At 42.8% G+C, this 22,899-nt stretch overlaps 1 protein-coding gene across 1 annotated transcript in view; it reads right to left on the bottom strand.

The window, feature by feature from the left end:
• The window catches only part of LOC146808526 (vomeronasal type-2 receptor 26-like), a 79,683-nt gene extending 57,710 nt beyond the window's left edge, over positions 1 to 21,973 (bottom strand). The window contains exons 1-2 of the mRNA XM_085623978.1: positions 21,790 to 21,973; positions 21,005 to 21,261 (exon numbers count right to left, since the gene is read on the bottom strand). Coding sequence (XP_085480104.1) covers positions 21,005 to 21,261; positions 21,790 to 21,973 — 441 coding nt within the window. The remainder of the gene's footprint in view (positions 1 to 21,004; positions 21,262 to 21,789) is intronic.
• Positions 21,974 to 22,899: the final 926 nt, after the last annotated feature.

Consider the following 22,899-nt stretch of genomic DNA (forward strand, 5'->3'; position numbering starts at 1 on the left):
GAACAATATGGGTAATAGATTTACTACAATGGTATTTTCCACAAAATTACATGAGTGCATGAGTAAAGGCTGAGTGTTTCATTAGTGCACATGTGTGCCTCCGTATTTCATTGACTGCATGGGCTGTAACTGGGGTTAGATGGCTGCATAGGTTCTGCAGAAATGTTATAATGAGGGTGTAGTTACAGCCTTGTAAATTTAGAATTAAATATTAAAAAGTGCAGAAGAAGAAGAGTTGCAGTGAAACAGAAAGAATGATTTGAGAGAGTAGTTGATAAGGCCTTTGCCTTGAAGAGGAAGCTCTTCATTTTGATTCTAATTGGAATGAAGACTCTTGTCAAAATAGAGTTGCGCATGAGGAGACAAAACCAGAGAAAAGATTAGTGAATAGAAGTAACTGTTATACAGTTTTTAGTGGAGAATGGATACACAAGTCTTGTACAGAGGCCTTCTTTAATGAAGAAAGCTATCTCCAGGATAACAAATTAGTTCATGCTATTGATTAAAGAGGACAATGTTATGAAATGAAGAATAGTAGTTCTATAGCAAAAGAGGTGATAATACTTTGAAATGTAGACGAAGTTATTGCAGGAGAGGTATAAGGAAGGCGTAATCAGGGTACTGTATACAAATGAAATTATAGTAGTGCTTCTATTATTAGACAGCAATCCATGAATATATTAAGAAAATTCCTACTTATCTTTCCAAGGCAATGTTTAAAACACAAAATAAGTTATACCACTCAATGTGAAACTTAGGTAGGAGGCTGTATTATGTGAAAACTCCTGCTTTTTGTTTTCTAGAAATAAATAGAGCATTTTTGCATTGTAGTGTGGCAGAGGTAGAAGAGGTTTGTGGTGACGTGCAGTTTTGTTTCTTTGGTCCTGAGCAGGATTCTAGGGAAAATGAAGAGTTGTTAAGAGGAGGAGTTGGCAGTTTTAAAAAATAGATTACATAATTTAACACAGTGTTCTATAAAAATCCAGAGTATTTTTGTATATGTTGTTGATGCACTTACTAGAAGATTTAAATAAAGACTATTGACTTATATTTATAACGTGAAAAAGTAAATTATAATTGCTGGCAAAATTTACCCGGGTAATTATTTGTAGAGGGACAGTTTGACTTGTCCATACGTCAAGTTATATGTAAGTAGTGATACAATAAATTGAGGACAATAAAATAAACAACACATAGATATTAGATACCCATTTTGTAAGATAATAAAATGCCTGCTAATGTAGAAAATCTATGACGAGCCAAAAATAAAAAATAAATCAATATTTATTCTTCTTTCCAGCATTGCAAAGGACCGTTATGGACTGCTCTCCAGCACTCACTAGAACTACACAATATATGTAGTATGATGCCATCGAGAAAACTCTGGAGCCAAATCTTGAAGTTGAAGTGGACTTTTGAATGAACTCTCTGCTTCAGTGTTGTAGTGCTGCTATTGAAGTAGAGAGCTAACTTTAACTCGCGCCCTCACAGTGCACTGCTCATGACCTCACATATTACATCACTCATGACATGGTCAGTGACATCACTCATGACATCACTGATATCTCAAATGACATCACTCATGACATCATCCACTTAATCTCTGACGTAGCCACTCACATACCCATGTAAACATTCATATATCCACTCCAACTTTCACACTACCATTCTCAAAACCATTGACACACCCATACCAGTACTTACATACCCACTCACTGATTCATAGGTCTACACACACATCTACTCAGTCACCCATATGGCCACTTGTACACCAACCCACTCACTAATAAAGCCTTTGATATATCTATCTATATAGCCACACACTCTCAGTCACCCATAGAGCTACTCACTTACCTACTCACTCACCCATCGAGTAAATCACACAGTCACTTGCTCAAATATACAGTTATACACATGCCAACTCACTTATTCATACAGATACTAATACATACCTGCTACCTATATAGTCACTTACACAAAAACACACTCATTCATACAGCTATTTTGACAATTACTCACTCACACATATAGTCACTTATATAATCCAACACTCTCCTATATTGCATTTCACATACGCAGTTTCTTACCCATATATCACTGACACATCCATTCACTAGCCTACACAGCCATACGCACACTCACTCACCCATGCTGCCCCTCTCAGATACACTCATGAACCCATATAGCCAGTGATTCAACCACTCACTCAAACGTGCAGGGAGTCCCACACTTCCTCACCCACCTACACAGACACTCATATACTCATACAGGTACTCATACAATCAATCATGTATAATCACTCACTTATACAGTCAGTCACACACCCACTAAATCATCTATACAAACACAGATACACCCACTGATTCATCAATATACCTTGTGTATATATATTTAGCACTCACAAACTTTTGGAAAGACTCACAATAACTGGATGATGTCATCAGTGATGTCATTTAAGATGTAATCAGTGATGTCACTGACCATGTCATGAGTGATGTCATATGTGAGGTTATAAGCAGTGCATTGTGGGGGTTCGAGTTATATTTAGCTCAGCCTAACTATAACTGCTGAATTTCTCTGGATTGGTTTGTGTGAAATATCAGCCTAACTATAATGTCCATTTAACCTTTGGTTAGGTGAGCAAGTATGTGTTAGTATGTCATGTCATGTCAGTGAGAATTTATAAAGCGCACGTACACCGGGGAGGTTTCATGGCACTGGGTAAGCCGAAGTCTGGTCAAGAAGAAGAGTTAGAAGGCTTGTTGGAAGAGCAAAGTCTTTAAAAGGTGTCTAAAGTTGAGCAGAGTTGAGGAGAGACGGATTTCAGAAGGGAGAGAATTCCAGAACGGGGGGCCAGGGTAGAAAACCTGGCTCCACCGGTACGTTTAAGTCTGAAAATGGGAGTCAGAAGGACATTTTTGCAAGAAGAACGAAGATGACGTGCAGGGACATATTTTGAGATCATATTATTAACGAATTTTGGGCTCGAACCGTTGAGTGATTTGAAAATGAGACAACCAATTTTGAAGGCACTCTGCTGAGTGACAGGCAACCAGTGAAGATGCTTCAAAATGGGAGTAATGTGGTGATGCCTGGGTTGGTGAGTGATAAGGCGAGCTGCCTGATTTTGTATGAGCTGAAGTCTTTTAGATAAATTGAGGGGGATGCCAAACTACAGTGAGTTGGCGTAGTCGACGTGTGACATGACCATGGGAATGATTACTTGGATGCGGGCATCATAGGTAAGGTATTTACAGATTTTCTTGATTTTCCGAAGTTGGAAAAAACAGGTAGATACCACAGAACTAATTTGGGGCTTCAAAGTTAGATCTTGGCTTATAAGCACCCCCAGACTCTTAGCAGTGCTGGAGGGGACAGGAGGCTGACCCAGTTCTCCGGGCCAGAAATGGGGACACCAGGGGTTTTTAGCAATACCACCAGTTAAAATGATTTCTGTTTTGTCCGGATTCAATTTCAAATGATTCTTGTTCATCCATGTACTGATAAACAACATAGTCGATTGGAATGCGTGGACCGATTCAGGGGTGTTTCTAATGGGAAAGATAAGTTGAAAATCGTCGGCGTAATTAAAGGTGCAGACTTTCCGCTCCCGCAGAGAGCGAACGAGAGGATGGAGGTAAAGATTAAATAACAGAGGGGAGAGAGAGGAACCCTGGGGGACACCACAAGAAATTTGAACGCTGGGAGCGGTGAACTGAGCAGTTCGAACTGCCTGAGAACGATTATCCAAAAAGGATATGATCCAGCTTAAGGCAGGGCCAGAGATTCCGGCTTCACTGACACGGTCGACCACAAGACGGTGGTCGACCGTGTCAAAAGCAGCCGATAGATCAAGTAAAACCAGAGCCTGTGGGGAGCCCTTGTCAACCTCGCCGCGGAGGGTATCCATAACAGTAAGGATAACTGCCTCGGTGGAGTGTGCCGGACGGAAACCTGCTTGGTGGGGGTCAAGAAAATCAGATTTCTCCAGGAAATCAGTAAGGCAGCTGGTGACATAGGCTTCCAATAGCTTGGCCAAAAAAGGAAGAAGAGAGATAGGACGAAAATTGGTAGGGATTGCTGGGTCTGAGCCCATCTTTTTTAGGAGAGGTAAAACAATGGCCTCTTTAAAGGTGGCGGGAACGGTACCTTGAAGAAGGGATTTATTTAAAAGATTAAGAGCGGGATGTGGGAATAGAGTGAAAATTTCTTTCAAAATGCTGGGGGGCAACAATCAGTGGGCGAACCTGATTTGATTTTCGAGAGGAACTTAGCGAGAGTGTGGTCCGTTAATAAGGGAAAGTGCGATAAGGAGCAGGAGTTAGTGCTGTGAGGAGGAGAAGGAGACAAGTTTTGGGTAGTTGGAATGCTGGACTTAATTTGTTTAATTTTGTCAATAAAAAAGGTGTTTAAAGAATTGCAAAATGTTTGTGAGGGTGAGGGCCTACGTAGAGTTCTTTCAGGATTGGAGAGCTCATCAACAATGTGGAAGATCTCCTTAGAACAATTGGTAGCGGCCAGTATTTTTGTAGAGAAAAAAGTAGATTTGGCCGCTGCAATGGTTTTTTTGTAGGAAACAGTAGACATAGGAATGTTCATGGTACAAATCTGATCAAGCATGTGTCCTTTAATGTGAGTGGGTGTAGAAATTTGTTGGGTGAGGTTAAGTTCGGTGAGCAGTTCGGTTAGGTCAAACTGGTCTCACGAGTTCCCCGTCCTCTGGCCACCTGTTATTAGCATCAGGGCTTGACACACCATAAAGTCTTTTCATCCTACACAAGCCTCCAGCTAATCTCTTTCACACCTGGCTGTTCCTGCTTTATGGCTTGTTTCCCAAAACAGGAGATGCTCATGTTTATTGGGGCCTACCGATATCTGATGTGGGATCTGAGCTTTACTGTGTAAATAATTGCGGGCTGGCTTCACTGGAATGTGGGATGGTCATCATGACTCTGCTTTTTCATTTGTAATGTACACTTTGAATGACCATGCCATAAACCTAGGAATGTATGCCTGAGGCAGGAAAATCTGTATTTAATGAGAAGCCCGTTTCTGTGTTTTTTAGCAGTCTCCTGAGAACATACACGCTGTTGTACTTCTAGGATACCTGTAATTGGTCTGCAGCCAATAAACTGATCTTTGACTTCACCCAGAAGACTCTGTGTTTCTGTAGGTCTGAAACAGGAAGAACCCCGAAGTCATAGGGTGTGTTCCCCTGCACCGCTGGGCTTAAAATACCCAGTACTTCAGTTGGCGCCCCACGTGGGGCGATTTCAGTGGTACCGGTCCAAGCCAGAGGTTCGTGAGGAGCTTCGTGTGGAAATTCTGGAGGAAGGCCGCCACTTCATCGACCCCTGCATGTCGACGTGGTCCGAAAGTCTTTTCTGCGAGGTTCTCCGCGTCCCGACGGCTACAAAGGACTGCTGCCCTGATTAATCGCCCTGTTTTGGACCCTTGACGATTTTTGGTAGAGCGAAACAATCGAGAGAGTCTTCTGGTGACACCATCGATCATCAATATTCAGTTAAGTATAAGTGGAGCGTCTCCCAGTTTGAATTTGGTATCCTTCGGGATCATTTCGATTTGGTGCTTGCAAGTCCCAAAGCCAGAGGACTTGTGTATTCACGAGACTATCATATTCGATAATCCTTTGACGTTTGAAACTAGACTAGTGAGCGAAGATGCCTGGTTCTAGTGTATTTTGTAGATTGTTTTGTTTGGGTTGTGGAAGGGATTTCCAGTTAGAGGATTCATGTCCGGTTCCTCCAATTGGAACTCCTACTTATGAGCTTTATGTAAAACATGGCGTGGGCCCCATTGCCTATAATGAGATATGGATCCGATACACCAGAAAGGACGGTGTTTTAAAATGGCCCCAAAATGGTAGTTTCGATACAGATATCTTAGATAATTTGGAGGTAAAATTGTTTAAAAAGAAAGCCCGGCCGGCGATGTTTGATTCTTTCCGCCTATGGCGAAAGGAAGCCAAACAGAAGGAAATAAAGCTAGCGAAAAGGGATAAGAGAGAGAGAGGTATGTTAGTGATGCAAGCAGCTGTGCAAATTAAAGATAATGAGGAGGAACAAATGAAGGAACAGTTGCACAGACAGCGCAAACTAGGGATTGATAAATGTTACCCTGTTTTGTCACCCCTTGTGCAAGATGAGACAAAAGAGAATGAGAAAGATCCCCTAATGTCCCATTTGTTAAGTTCACCACCCCCATATGCGCAAAATGCCACCGCACCGCCACAGCTTGTAAATGCGCAGCCTCTAGTAAATATGCCGCAAGCCTTCCCGCAGCTGCCAGCTCCTCCTCAGCTGGCTCCTATCCCTGCAGGGCAGCCCTCTCAAGGGCCGCCAGTTTTGCTACCTGTTACCCCCGCGCTTTCTGCGACTTTGCCTAGCACGCCAGCGGTTTCCCCTGGCGCTCCTTCTTACACTACCCCGGTACCCGTATATGAATCTGTTTTTCTTCCCTCTGTCTATCCCCCAGTTTTCGCCTCAACTTCTCCTTCAGCACGACAACGACTGGCTAATGTAGTTACTAGTTTAATGTCCCCTCTGTTTGGGTCATCTAGTGCGACTCCTGCCTTACAGCGTAAGCAATTGCGTAGTCAGCTGCCTGGTCCCGAAGAGAAAGAGGTGTTGGATCATCTGGCGTGCAGGTGGATTGGTTTCCCTTCATGCTATGATGTGGAATCGGTTGTTAATGTTTTTCATCAATGGGATGCCCCTAAACAGAGGTATGTTTTTGATAAAATGTGTGAATTCCTCTGTGAGGAATTGGAGGATAAGGGTGCAAACCCAAACCCACAGGAATTGTGTCGAGTGCGGTTTGATTTCGGAACAGGTGTAATCGTGGGCCCCAATGTGGATAAAGCAGTTGCGACTTTACTGTCCCTCAGAAATGGCGATTGTCAGCAATCATTGTTTGACCAGGATTTCCCTGTAGGGACGGAGGTAAAAGCGCGCCAATATCCGATGTGCGAGGTTCCTCCAGTTTGGAGACCTGGTGATCTAGCTGCTAACCCACCTGTTCAGCCATATTTTCAGCGTGTTTGGGTACATGTCCCGTGGAAGCGATCTGAGGTGTTAGCGCTTAAACAGACATTGGCTGATCCCCGTAAAAACCCTGCAGGATATTATAAGGAGTTGTCACAAACTGCAGAATCATGTGTAATGAATCTAGCCGACATAGATATGCTGTTTGGGAATGTGGTTCCACAGCCTTTATGGGGATCCATTCGTAATGTAGATCACGCTACAGAACTAGGTGACACATGGGCTAATATCGTTGCCGCAGACGCTAGACAAGTTGGTGGTGCAAAACCTGAGCCTTTGGTAGCAGAGCTCCCTGGTAGAATTATTACATACATGAAGACCATAATGCCCGCGATGCGCGTAAATTGGGACAAACTATCCGCATGCAAGCAGAAGAAAGATGAGACAGTGTCTGATTTCTTCAGGTTTGAAGAAACGTTTATTGACCACAGTGGCCAAGACATGAGCACTGAAGGTGGCCAACGGTTATTCGTTGATAAATTTGTGCAGAATCTACTCCCCGAGTTATGTAAGAAACTAAAAGACTCAGAAAGTTCTTGGGCTGTTTCCTCTTCAGCACAAATACTGGCTACTGCACAGTATTATGAGAATAGAGACAAAGATGAGAAGGATAGAACAGATAAGAAAACAAAGGAACTAAAGACAAAGGTCCTTTTGCAGCAGGCCTACCCGCCACGTGGAGGACAGAATAATTATAGGCAAACACAAGGTGTCTATCACCAGCCCCAACAGTTTCAGAATAATCAGCAAATGAATGGGTATTATCAACCACGAATCCCTGTAGGTCCCAACCAATGTTCCTATTGCAAAGAGGAAAGACATTTCAAATGTAGTTGCCCTAAATTAATGCAGCGTAACAGTAATGCGTATGGCGCAAGAGGTAGAGGTGGTCAGCAAGCTCCTAGAGGCAGAGGGCGTGGAAACGTTCTCCAGAACGCGCGTCCTCTTCCGCCTCAAAATACCATGAATAGCTTTGATCAGCAAGCCAACGCGACTGGTAATACAGCTCAGTATTACAATAATGATTATTATGCAGAAAATGACAATGTAGAAGATGATGATTACTAGGACAGCCGTAGACAGAGAGAGGGAGTTGTTTCAGTGCCAGTGGATCAGAGCGGACCTTATGTTAAAGTAACTACAGCAAATGTAACGGAGCCCTTTCTGCTGGATACTGGTGCTGCAAAGAGTTCAATCATGCATTCAAAACTCCCTGGCGCGCCTTTGTCTGGCGAAATGAATGTCTCAGTAGGTTTTTCTGGCGCCCCAGTTAGGAACCCGATTTCTAGTCCTATGTCACTTTCTGTTGGACCTTGCGAGCTAAAAGCACCCCTCATTCTAACGACAGGTTGTGGTGAAAATTTGCTAGGATTAGATTTGCTAAAAAGATTGCATGCCACGCTATATTGTTCTCCTTCAGGAGTACAACTTACATTAGGCAAGAAAGTGATTTCCCCGATGTATTTGTCTAAAAATACAATGCCACCTGAATTGTCATCCCTGTCGGATGCCCTTTGGGCTACTGGTCCCAATGATGTGGGTCTCTTGGAAATACCGCCATATGTGGTCACTTTAAAAGCCAATGTCAGATTGCCACGTATTCCCCAGTATAAGATCTCCAATGAAGGTCAGAAAGCGTTGTTAGAAATTGTCAGTGATTTGATTAAGAAAGGTGTGATTGAAGAGACAAGAGGCAACGTTTGCAATAGTCCTGTTTTACCTGTCTTAAAACGAACGGACCCTTCACAGCCACCTGTTTACAGATTTGTGATTGATCTTAGAGAGGTTAATAAGATTGTTGTACCACAGTTTCCAGTTGTCCCTGATATAACTGCCTTGTTAACCATGATTCCAGCCTCGGCTGCATGGTTCTCAGTAATAGATCTAAAGAATGCTTTCTTTAGCATCCCAATTGCAGAGGAGAGCAGAGACATTTTTGGCTTTAGTTTAGGAGGTCGCAGCTTCCGCTTTAAACGTGCTCCCCAAGGCTACTGTGAGAGTCCATCAATATACAGTCAGGCTTTAAAAGCGCAGCTTGATGCACTTGTTTTACCTAGTGGCGCTATCCTCATTCAGTACGTCGACGATTTACTGATCGCCGCGTATACTGAAAAGATTTTCAAACATGCTACCTTGTCATTGTTGCGTCATTTGTCTGCCTTCCATCACAAAGTGTCTCTCTCAAAATTGCAATATTGTCGGCAAGAAGTGACCTACTTAAGTCATCTCTTATCGAAGGAGGGAAGGAAACTGACCCCAGAACGAATTCAAGCCATTGCACAGTTGAGTGTGCCAAGAACACAGAGAGAAGTGCCTGCTTTCTTGGGCATTACTTCATACTGTAGGCATTGGATTCCTAATTTTTCTTTGTTGGCAAAACCTTTGTTGGCATTAACATGCAAAGACACACCAAATCCTATCCCATGGTCTGAAGAGTGTCAGAAGAGTTTTTTGGAATTGCGTAATGCATTGTGTTCAGCTCCTGTGTTGGGTACCCCTGACTACAGCAAGCCTTTTACATTGTATGTTCACGAGAAAGATGGTTGTGCATTATCAGTGTTAACACAGCCTTTTGGCGACAGACCGCGTCCATGTGCGTATTTTTCGTCAACCTTGGACCCTGTAGCGAGGGCATTGCCAAGCTGTTTGAGAGCCACAGCCGCTGCAGCCATGTCTATTCGACAGTCTGCTGGCCTAGTAATGGATAACACATTGATTGTCATGGTTCCACATGCTGTGGACACATTGTTAAACAGGACCAAGACACAACACTTAACTAGTGCGCGATTATCTGGCTATGAGCTGACACTGTTAGCAAATCACATACACATAAAGAGATGCAATACATTGAATCCAGCTACACTCTTGCCAATTCCAGCAGACCTAGATGAGATTGAGCAACATGATTGTCTGTTCAGAACAGAGGAAGAAATGAAAGGGAGAGTAGATCTCAAAGATACTCCCCTAACTGAGTGTGATGGTACTTTATGGGTGGATGGTTCGTGTTTCAAGCTTCCGAATGGTGATACGACTGCTGCATATGCTATCACGACTTTGCACACGATTGTTGAAACTGCGCGTGTGCCACAAAATTCGGCTCAAGCAGCAGAATTGATTGCCCTTACGAGAGCATGCGTGTTGTCTGAAGGAATGAGAGTGAATATATATACAGACAGCCAGTACGCCTTTGGCGTGGCTCATAGTTTTGGGCGATTGTGGAAGGAACGTGGGTTCCTGACTTCGCATGGAGCTAAGATTCAGAATGGCAAGTTGGTGAATGATCTCCTTGAGTCACTGACCCTACCGTTACAAGTTGCGATAATGAAATGCAGTGCACACAAGAAAATCACTGATGATGTTGGTCGTGGTAACGCGTTTGCTGATGAAGTCGCGAAAGAAACAGCAACAGATGTAAAGACTCGAATGTATGTTGCAGGCCCTGCCAGATGGGTTGATGATGTTGGAATGTGTGAAAACACAATAGAAAGTGTAAAGTCCCTTCAAGCTGAAGCCACAGAGAAAGAATTAAGCAAGTGGAGAGAAAGTATGGGTAAGTTGGATGAGAATGGTTGTTGGATTGATTTGTCAGAACATAGGCGATGGTTGTTGCCTGATGCATATGTGCTTCCAGTGGTTACTATGGCACATGGAATGGCACACATCAGTACGAAAGGAATCTGTAAGTTGTTGGCTCCAGTATGGCAGAATGCTGGAATTCCTAAGTGTGCAGAGAATGTGGTCAAGAATTGTATGGTATGCTTGAAGTACAACCCTGGTAGGGGAACCCCAACTCCAGCTGGTCATTTTGCGCCTCCATCATATCCATTTGAAGTTTTGCAGTTGGATTTTATCCACATGGAAAGGTGCAACAACCTGAAATATGTATTGGTGGTTGTTTGCGCTTTCTCAAAATGGATAGAGGCCTACCCTCTAAAAGATAACACTGCTCTATCCACAGCCAAAGCCCTCGTGAAGGAATTTTTCCCTAGGTTTGGAATGCCAAGAATGGTGTGGAGTGATAATGAAGTGAGTTTGTGGGCCAAGTGATGAAGAATGTGTGTGAGGGACTAAGTATAAGGCAGAAGTTTCACGCTGTAAATCACCCCCAATCAGCTGGATTAGTAGAGCGCTACAACGGCGTTCTAAAACTTAAATTGGCCAAAATCCAGGCGAGCACCGGTGTTAAATGGCCTGATGCTCTGCCTTTAGCACTCCTGTCCACTAGAATGACCGTGCATTCACGGGTGGGACTTAGTCCCTACGAGGTCGTTTTTGGCCGCCCGGCCAATGTATGGGGTGTGCCAAGACCGACGAAATTCAGTGAGATCGAGCATCCAGTGTTACTTGATTACTTGTATGATTTGACGGTTAAACTGCGTGTTTTACACCAACAGGTGCATGATACTCTCCCCCCGGCTTCCGAGGCTCCAGGACACCCTATCGATCCCGGCACGTGGATGATGGTAAAAAAATTTCAGCGCAAGAGCAACGATGAGCCTCGTTGGATCGGCCCTCATCTCGTGCTCCTATCTACGAGATCAGCGGTTCGAGTGAAGGGGAAGAAAAACTGGATCCACGGCGCCCACATCAAAAGGATCCCTTTGCCTCTGCCGTATGACCAGTGGGTCCAGGAGGGTATCGCAGACTCTGAAACAGACACTGTACCTCGTTTTGTGCCGTTCAGTGATGCACGCATAAAAGGCACAGCTTCAGCGCAGGAAAGTGATGATATTTTACAAGAAGCTGTGCCACCGTTTGCTCGATTGGACACTACAGAGCCTGAACTCTTGTTTCAAGATCAAACAGTGCCTGGCCGTTTTCGTTACAATCTGAGGCCAAGGTCCACGGACAAATAAATATTCTTTTTCTTTTACCTTTTTATTTTTTGATAACCAGAGCTCTCCCATCTGAAGGACTTTCTTGATTTTTGTTTTTCGAACCACCATCCGGGTTCAGCCGCAGGGTCGCGGTGCCAAGACTTTGGGGTACAGGCCGAAGACGTTAGGTCGACGGTTCTGGTTGGTCTAGGGCGTCCCCTGGACTGACAGACGTACTCCTTAGCAGAAGATACTCACCCGCCGCGAGCGGCACGATTAGAGGATGGAGTTTTGTAAGATGGAGAGAGTCACTGAGGAAATGAACTTTAAAGCAAGAATGTGTAAAATCATGACACGCAAACGTTTTGTATTATTATGCCTGTGTGTATTATGTAGTATGGTAGGGTTTACTGTAGGATTTGTATTCTTCTCCCCTCAAGAGCCTATTGCCCCCACTGTACAGCCTATGCCTCCTCCTACTATCTCCTCGCACTCTTTTCACCCTCTGCCTGAACATGAACAAGCTAGACGACCAGAATTTGTAAACAACTCGTTTATTCAGCTCCTGCACCAACACCAACTAGTCATGAATACAACCAATTGTTGGGTGTGTGGTTTAATGCCACATACCATTAATAAGGGTATTCCCTATCTGGTGCTGCCATATAGTTACAATGGATCGTCATGGGCATTCCAGACCATGTTTCTCTATGCTCTAGAAGCATACTCCCCGCGACAACCGCGTTCCATCAGACCTAGCACGAATAACAAAGCTTTAGTGAAAGGAATTGCCGATATGAGTAGAGATATCGATGCATACTCATCCATTCCCAAAGAAGAGCTGAGAGCTTATGTAGGGTGGAACGCGACGGGGTATAGTATTAGTCTAGGTGAAAGACAGCGGAAAATCTCATCCCCAATCTGGGTTGTACCCCACATAGGTCGGTTCTGTTTGCAAGGTAATGGTCAGAATCCTAGAGCTCAACTGGGAAGAAGTGACTGTACTGAAACGTACACTTTTCCGTCGCAGTTTTCCTCTGCGTTTTTGGCTGCCAAGGGTACATATTTTATCTGCAATGACCGAGCATATGCATGGTTGCCCCCTGATTTCTCGGGCACATGTTATATTGCAAATCTGCTACCGCCAACATTTACTGCCGCCTCCGACTATCACAAAACCAGAGTTGTGAGAGGCGAGATTAGTAAGGAGGATACTGCCGGTCAGGAAGCGGGAGATTTCTTTTTGGGTTTCCTGACGTTTTGGGGACCTTTGGTTAATAGTAGGAACCTGAGACAGCTGACTCGTGTGGTTGAATCCACTGTTAATGTTACGGCCGGTGCCCTTGGTAATTTGACAGCTGAGCTCCAAGCGGATCGCCTCATGACTTTGCAGAACCGCATGGTTCTAGACGTCATACTTGCAGACCGTGGTGGGGTATGCAAGGTTATCCAATCCAGTTGTTGCATTTTCATACCAGACAACGCTCCAACAGTCTATCAAGCCATCTCCAAACTGCTGAGTCCATACACGTGGATAAAGGAGATTAGTCACTGGTGGGATGGTTCTGGGAACTGATATCTGCATGGGGTTGGAAAGTTCTGATGGTCGTTGGAATGATCTTAGCCATCCTTTTCCTGTTCTGTCTGTGCATACAGTGTGCTCCTGCGATATGTGGCCTCTGTGCTACATTATGTGTAAGGAAACCTGTATCGAGGGACGAGCTAAGTAATAGGATGATGCTACAGCAACATCTCCATGACTTCGTGAATATTGACCTAGACTCGGATTGAAATGAGTATAGTTATTGCCTATGTAAGGGCAAAAGGAGGGTCTGTCGTACTTTAGAATTTGGGACCGCGTAGGAGATAGGGCCCTACCCCTGTCTATCTCGGTAATAGTGAACCGCAAATGGTTAATGCGGTATGTACGAGTGCTTTCTGTAACGTTTCAGCTATGAATGCACTGCGTATACGCTATTTTACATCACTGCGTGGGTTCCATTTTGTATCGGTGGCCATCTTATGATTGCCCTCACATAGGCTATATAGTATGAAGCTAAAACGGGTCTTTTAGAGCACATGTGCCTTTCCTTGACTTTTCTGTGACCTGGGCAGCTCGGCTCCGCTGCCCCAGGTCAAACTGGTCTCACGAGTTCCCCGTCCTCTGGCCACCTGTGATTAGCATCAGGGCTTGACACACCATAAAGTCTTTTCATCCTACACAAGCCTCCAGCTAATCTCTTTCACACCTGGCTGTTCCTGCTTTATGGCTTGTTTCCCAAAACAGGAGATGCTCATTTTTATTGGGGCCTACCGATATCTGATGTGGGATCTGAGCTTTACTGTGTAAATAATTGCGGGCTGGCTTCACTGGAATGTGGGATGGTCATCATGACTCTGCTTTTTCGTTTGTAATGTACACTTTGAATGACCATGCCATAAACCTAGGAATGTATGCCTGAGGCAGGAAAATCTGTATTTAAGGAGAAGCCCGTTTCTGTGTTTTTTAGCAGTCTCCTGAGAACATACACGCTGTTGTACTTCTAGGATACCTGTAATTGGTCTGCAGCCAATAAACTGATCTTTGACTTCACCCAGAAGACTCTGTGTTTCTGTAGGTCTGAAACAGGAAGAACCCCGAAGTCATAGGGTGTGTTCCCCTGCACCGCTGGGCTTAAAATACCCAGTACTTCAGGGTAGTGGCTGCATGAATAGATGAGTAGAAGGGTAGTGCCTGGGTGATTGGATGTGTGAATAGGCAGTGCCTTGGAGAATCAATTAGTGCATGGGTAGTGTCTAAATACATGGATCAGTGCTTGAGTGAATGAATGAGTGCAAGGGTAGTAATTGGGTGATTGGATGAGTGCATAGGTAGTGCGTGAGTGAATGGATGTGCACATGCATGCCTGAGTGAACAGATGAGTGCAATGGTAGTGCCTGTGTGATTGGATGTGTCCATGGGTAGTGCCAGGGTGAATGGATGATTGTGTGAGTAGTGCCTTAGTAAATAGATGAGTGCATGGGTACTGGCTGAGTGATTCCATATGTGCATGGTTAGTGCCTGGGTAAATGCATGAGTGCATGGTAGTGCATGAGTGAATGGCCTGGGTCATTGGACGAATGTATGGATAGAGCTTGAGTGAATGGATGAACACATGCATAGTGCTTGAGTGAATGGATGAGTGGCAGGGCAGTGCCTGGGTGATTGCAAGAATGTATGAATAGTGCCTGGGTGATTGGATGAGTACATGAGTAGTGCCTGCCTGAGTGGATGAGTGCATTGTTAGAGCCTCAGAGAATGGATGAGTGCATGGGTACTGTCTGGGTGAATAGATGAGTGCATGGGTAGTGCCTAGGAAAATGGAAGGGTAGTGCCTGGGTGATTGGATGTGTGTACTTTTAGTGACTGGGGAAATGGATGAGCGAATGGGTAGTATCTGAGTAACTGGATGAGTGTATAGGTACTGCGTGAGTGAATTGATGAGTGCATGTGTTGTGCCTGAGTGAATGGATGAGTGCATGCATAGTGCATGAGTGATTGGAAGAATGTATGTGTAGTGCCTGGGTGATTGGAGAGTGCATCGGTACTGCCTGGGTGATAGGATGAGGACATGAGTAGTGACTGGGAAAGTGGATGAGTGCAGAGATAGTGTGTGAGTAAGTGGATTAGTGCATGGGTACTGCTTGGGTTATTAGATGAGTGCAATGGGTTGTGCCTGAGTGAATAAATGAGCACATTTATAGTGCTTCTGTGAACGGATGAGTGCAAGGGTAGTGCCTGGGTGATTGGATATATATGTGGGTAATGTATGGGTAAATAGATGAGTGCAAAGGATTTGACTGGGTGATTGGATATGTGCATTGTTAGAACCTGGGTGAACAGATTAGTGTATGGGTACTGCCTGGGCCATTGGATGAGTGCAAGGGTTGTGCCTGGGTGATTGGGTGACTGCATGGATAGTACCTCATGAGCGTGCATTCTGCCTGAGTGAATGTATGAGTGCAAGGGTAGTGCCTAGATGAATGGATGGGTGCATGGATAATGACTGGGTGAATAAATGAGTGTGAGGGTAGTGCCTTGTTGAATGGATGAGTAGTGGCTGAGTGAATGGAGGAGTGAATGGGTAATGCCTGAGTGAATGGATGACTGCATGGATAATGTCTAGGTAAATGAATGAGGTTATGGGTAGTGCCTGGGTGACTGGATGAGTGCATGGGTAGTGATTGGGTGACTAGATAAGTGCACGAGTAGGGCTTGGGAGAATGGATGAGTAGAAGGGTAGTGTCTGGGTAATTTAGTATGTGCATGTTTAGTACTTGGGTGAATAGATGAGTGCATGGGTAGTGTGTGAGTGAATGGATCAGTGGAAGGGCAGTACCTGAGTAAATTAATGAGTGGATGGGTAAAACCTGAGTGATTGGATGAGTGCAAGGTAGTGACTGGGTATTTGCTTGAGTGTAAGGGCAGTACCTGGGTGATTGGGTGATTGCATGGGTAGTGCTTGGGTGAATAAATGCATGGTGCCTGCATGACTGGGTGAGTGCATGGACAGTGCCTGGATGATTGGACGAGTGCATGGGTAGTACTTCAGTGAATGGGTGAGTGCATGGGTAGTGAGTGAGTGAATGGATGAGCTCAAGCGTAGTGTCTCAGTGAATGGATGAGTGCTAGGGAATGGCCTGAGTGAATGAAGGAGTGCATGGGCAGTGTCTTAGTACATGGATGAGTGTATGGATAATGGCTGGTTGAATGAATCAGTGCATGGGTAGTATCTGGGTGAATAGATGAGTGCATGGGTAGTACCTGTGTGAATGGATGAGTAGAAGTGTAGTGCCTGGGTAAATGCATTAGTGCAACTGTAGTGCCTGGGTGAATGGATGAGTGCATGGGTAGTACCTGAGTAAATGGATGAGTGCATTGGTAGTGTTTGAGTGAATGGATGAATGCAAGGGTACTGCCTGGGCCATTGGATGAGTGCAAGGGTAGAGCCTGGGTCATTGGATGACTGCAAGGGTAGTGGCTTGGTGATTGGGTAAGTGCACGGATAGTGCCTGGGAGGTTGGGTGAATGCATGGATAGTGCCTGGGTGGTTGGATGAGTGCAAGGGTGCTGCCTGGGTGATTGGATGAGTCCATGAGTTGTGCCGGGTGAGTGGATGAGTGCATTTGTAGTGCCTAAGTGAATGAATAAGTGTATACAAAGTGCCTGGGTGTTTGCATAGTACATGGGTAGCGCCTTGGTGATTGGATGAGTGCCTGAGTAGTGGTTGGGAGATTAGATTTATTCAAGTGCAGTACCTGAGTGATTGGATGACTGCTTAGGTGTTGGCTGAATGATTGGACAAGTGCAACTGTTGTGCCTGGGAGATGGGATGAGCACATGAGTAGTAACTCAATGAATCCATCACAAGATTAGTGATTTCACACACATAATATATATCGACCTCCACCACTGTGAAAAAATGGAAATAGACAAAAATGTATTCAAATGTCATTTCAAACATTAGGTCACCAAGCAACATTTAATATTTTTTGTAAGCAAAACTTTAATTCAACATAGACAAATGTTTTACAGTTTTTTCCTGTTTTCAGCTTTCATACTTGTTCAAAAACAGTGCTATGTATGAAGACGTATCATGAAACAGTGGGGAAATACAATCAATGGATTGTAAACAAAATAAAAAATAATGTGCACAGTACATCATTACAACTATGTCATACTGTTCACTGTACTCACTACAAGTTTTTTTAATACTGGCTTTCTGATAGGTTACTACCTTAATAAAAGCAACTATATGGTAACACTGTTTCCGATATTATTATATCTGGTACAGAATGTCCAACAAATATGAAGAAGTCTTTATTCTTGCATATACTTTTGTAAACATCATCCCTGTTAGACCAAATGATGTCTATAATGTTCTTAGTCCATGAATGAAAAACATAACTCATTGTACTATATAGAAGTTGCTGTGGCAGAAACTTTTTTGTGGTGAAGAGAGTTTTCACACGCAATTTAGGGATACTGGGGCTGATTCACAGATCTAATCTGAGACAAAATCCTAAATTTACATCTTCTGGTATTCACAGAAGGCACTTACAATTTTTTATATTCACATAAATAACTTACAACTCCTAACTTTACGTCTGCAGTCGGGCCGGAATCTCCACACCCAGACCGTACTATCCGCACACGGACCGTACTCCCCGGCGAGGGCCGTAATCTCTGGCTCGAGCAGTAATCTCCGGCTTGGGCCGGAAAAAGTGTAATCAATGGGCTGGAATGCAATTTTTGCAAAAAGGAACATTAGGAATGTGTGATAAATGGTAGAGGAGGTCGTGAAAAATAGTTTGGGCAGGGGAAGGGTATGGCAAGACACTACGTCATCACCCGGAAAAGTTTGCTCTTTTGTATCATGGTACAATCTGCTCTTCCCTAAGTGTTGACTATAGTGTCAACTCCACAGTCAACATTAAAGGCGCTTCTCTTAGTGTTGATTGTAGTGTTGACCTCACAGTCAACACTGAGAGAAGCGCACATTGTGCACTGCATGCACCATGATGCAAAGGAGTAAACTCTTCTGGGGTATGATGTAATGTTGACCTTTTCTTTAATAGAATTTGTAAAATGAGGCAAATTATATAGTCCATTTAACACTACATTTGCATAACATTTCACTCCAGATTTATTATCAAAGCCTTGTATTTCCTTATTGTGCTATAGTTTTATTTTATTTCCTCCTTGTTGATCTTCTTTCTGTTCATCTTTCTGTTCAAATCTGATAGACTGTTTTGACATTTTCCACTTTGGACATAGTATTCCTTTTTGTACCACAGGTTACTGGACTAAATGAAGTTTATATTGACCTCTTAACTGATTATACTCCCTTACACAGCTCATATCAGCACTTACTTTGCTTCTCATCAAAATCAGAAATAAACCAGACAATGTTCTAATTCACAACAAAGCAGCATATGCCATTCCTTCTTTGAAAACACTATTACAAATACTAACAAGACCTGTATCTTCTCTTAACCCCTTCGGTGCCCGCCCCTTTCCCCGCCCTGTGCCGGCCGTTACATTAGCGGGCGGGGTTTGTGACGAGCTGGACTCGTCATGGGCACAGCGCCACCGCGGCCCATGACGAGTCCAGCTCGTCACGGGCATCGAAGAGGTTAAACCTTGTGCTTTGTGAATAGTTACTGCATAAGCTTAAGACACTGGGAACTGCTTTCTGTGGACAAACAAGTCTTTGACAAGTAGGAACCGTACAGCACATCTACCATTCTGCTTAACTTCAGCAATATCATCAATGCCTATCTATTCCTAAATATTACACATCATTTCTGTTTGGATAATTAAAAAATGTCATATCTTGCACCATTCACTAACCCTTCTTCAACATTTAAGTTACGATGTAAGATTACAAGACAATCCTGCAGTTTTTGACACAGACTTTTCCAAACTATCCAATTTCGATTGCAGTTTTTCTGTTAGCAGCACTGTAACTCCTTGATGTTCCATTTTATCATTTGTTCTAATTTCGACGATCTCTTCTTTTTCCAGTTGCAATAATTGTTTATTGAATTTACTTCACTCCTCAAGAGTTGGTATCAAACACACAATAGACTTTTCTTCCTTAACAACATTCACCCTTATGCATCAAGCCAAAATCCAGTCGGTAAAATACCGATTCCTTATTAGCTCCCGGTATTAAGTAAAAAATACCCAATCCCAATGCATCAACCCAAAAGCAGAAATCGGTATTTAAGGAATCCTTAAATAGCGATTCTTTAAATAGGGATTCCTTAAATACCGATTCCTTAAATAGCTCTTGTATTTAAGGAATCCCAAAGTGAGATTCCTTAAATGCAATGCATCAAAGTTAAAAAATTAGCGATTTCGCTAATAAGGGGAGCAAATTACCATGAAGATGAACTGCATGGTAATTTGCAAAAACTTTGAAAAATGCACTTTTGTGCATTTTTCAAAGTGTCATGTTGCGCACACACATGCCCTTAGAGCATGTGTGTGTGCAACATATGTGCACATATCATTTTCAGGGGTGCAACAGGGTGTCCTTTTGACACCCTGGCACCCTTGAAAGTGCTCCAGCTATTAGCGATTCGGTAATACCGAATCGCTAATACAGAATGGCTTTACATTCATTCCTATGGGCCTCCAAGCCCATAGGAATGAATGGGTAGGTATTCCTTATTACCGATTCGGTATTACCGATTCGGTAATAAGGAATGTTAAGGAATCGCTATTTGAATAGCGATTCCTACATGCATAGCCTTTTGCTATTCCTTATTAGCGATTCCTTATTTTTCGCTAATAAGGAATCGCAAATGCTAATGTTGATGCATATGCCCCATTGTACATTATTTCAGCAGCTGAAAGATTACTTGGAAACACATTTTTGATGAGACAGGTTTGTAATAGTGTTTTTTTACCTTTTTTATGAGAACTCCCATTGTTATTTCCTTTAGTACATCTGAATAATGCATATCTGATGCTTGGCGCATCTTTTGAATTAACTCATTGTATTGAAACTTTTCCCAACTGTTTAAATTTCCAATACTTCCTTGTGAACTCCTTGTTTTATTATGTAGTAGTTTCTAGAATACAGGTTGTCCTTTTACGAGAGTTAATTGTAGCAGTTCTCCAAAGACTATTGAGTGTTTTCCTCCAAAAATTACATTGTCTTCAGTTATTAATATTTTTTGTATTCTTAAATGTATAAGAGATAGAATTAGGTTAGACACCATACTGATTTAATCAATAATTAGTAGCTTTAATTTCTTGAGTACTCTTGCCACTTCATGACAAGCATCACCAGATAATTTATTATATTGTAATGTGTTGTCCTGTTCAATAGGCAGCATTAATAATCAATGAAGGGTAACTCCTTTAACATTATGAGCAGCTACGCCTGTTGGTGCAGTGACTACATGACAAATTGGAATCTGTTGTTTTCTGTAGGCAACTTGTCAGTACTTTAATCAGGAAGCTTTTTCCAGTTCCAGCATGACCACTTATGTACAATAGCACTGGCTTATATGTAGAACATGCACACCTTTTATTCCCATAGAGATATCATGTTCTATTTTACCTTTTACCTCTTCAAAATTGTCTTTCTGATCTGCATTCAATTGCTTGTTTAGTATTACTAGATACACAGTTTCCTGTCTTGTTTGCTGAATTGCATTCTCCGGCTCATTCATAGCTATTGCAGCTTCATTTTCAATGCTTGGCTGGCAAAGAGGATCTTTACTTCCAGGTGCTGAATTTTGACTGTTCTGAGAACTCTTTCTCACAATCTCAGCAGCAATTGTCTCTTCTTGTTCAATCTCAACTCTCAACATTTGAAGATACACTGGAAAAACAGAGCACTTGATGCTGTCTTTCACAGCATTGAATGAGTCTTCATAACAGTTAAATTCTCCCAGTGGCTCACTTTCAGTTCACGATGGCGTAAACATCTGTAACATGGCTAAATAGAAAAACTCTCTTGTGTCTGGAGTTTGGCAACTTAGCTTTTGATAGTTAATTAAATTTCTTTTGTTATGTCTCACCAAATATCCTTCACATCTAGCCACACCAAATTTACCTTCTATATTTTCACTGACATTACTTCTGAAAGTATAGTATTGAAGTTTTTCATAAAGACACAACCTTTACAGATGACGACTTCTTCTTGGATAGTAAGTATCCAGCATGTTACTCCTCAGAATATCTGTACTATATGACACAAATTCTGCAAGATATTGAATTTCAGGAAAAGACTTCAGTATTCTGTTGCCAGTATCAGCAAGCCCTAAACTCACCCATAGAACTCATCTAAATTTGGAAAACAAACTAGCTGAGGTTAACTGGTCTACACATTCATAGGAGCCTATCTCACTGTGCGAAAGCATTTTCAAATTAAAACTGTTATATTTCTTCATAAGACTCTTTTCTGCTAAAATCTCCTCCCACATCTCTTTCATCTCAGTTTTCTCCGACTTTGTTATGTAAGATGTAACGTACAGAGCAACAGCAATTGAGTTGTCTGCAACAAACTGAACATCCATTTTTGCATTCCACATCTTCGAAATCACAGGATTGTAGTAATTAATGTACTTGGAGGCATCTGTTCTTCTTAGGTTGTATGTTTTTCTGTGATTTTCTTGTAAGTGTATGTCTGACTGCAGACAAAAAGCTGTTGACTCTTCCTTGTGAAATGACAGGTGGTGGGAATTCGAAACAGCTTGTATAAAATTATCTTTTTGCTCTGTATTGTCACTGAAATTATTTTCAGCATCTATGATTTTGGAATCATAGAACTTGTTCTCTTTGTATGTTGTCACTACTCTCCTTTGGGATGGAGCAAGTTACATGCTGCTCAGTAAAAGACAACATAGACTCATCACTGTCTGTTCAAAACTTTGGGGCATCTTTTACCCACAACAGCATTTGAATATGGGGAGCACCTCTGGCTTGGTACACTTTCAGCCAAAAGAAATCAATCACTTCACCAAGAGGAGCTTTGTTTTGTTCAAGATGAAAGCCATCAATGCTTGACATCTGTGATTAAAATATCTGCAAACATTTGCAGGGTCTAGTGAGCACAGTTCTCCTGGTGTCTTCAAATGAATGCCTTTTATATTTGAATTTGTCTCCTGCAAGAATTCCAGAAGGTCACTCCATGCATATTCAGCACAACTCAGCATCAGAAACCAAGTAGGTGATCCAAGGTTCCTCGGCTTGCACTTAAGTTCAACATAACACCGATACCAATATTCATTAGTCCCAAGCTGACATGCTATTAGGTTTATTAAATTGTGTTCCAAGTGCTCATTTTGTCCTTGAATTTTTTCCAAACGTTCTCTTGCTGATATATTATACAAATTACCTCCTGGTTTTAGAATATGATTCACGGCATATGAGAGGCCAGACAAGTCACTCTCAAATAGTATGTAAAATATAAATGGAATACACTGACAACATCCAGTATCTTCTGAATAAGGTCTAC

This window comes from Triturus cristatus, chromosome 8 (assembly GCF_964204655.1).
Source record: "Triturus cristatus chromosome 8, aTriCri1.1, whole genome shotgun sequence".
In the NCBI taxonomy this organism is placed as follows: Eukaryota; Metazoa; Chordata; class Amphibia; order Caudata; family Salamandridae; genus Triturus; species Triturus cristatus.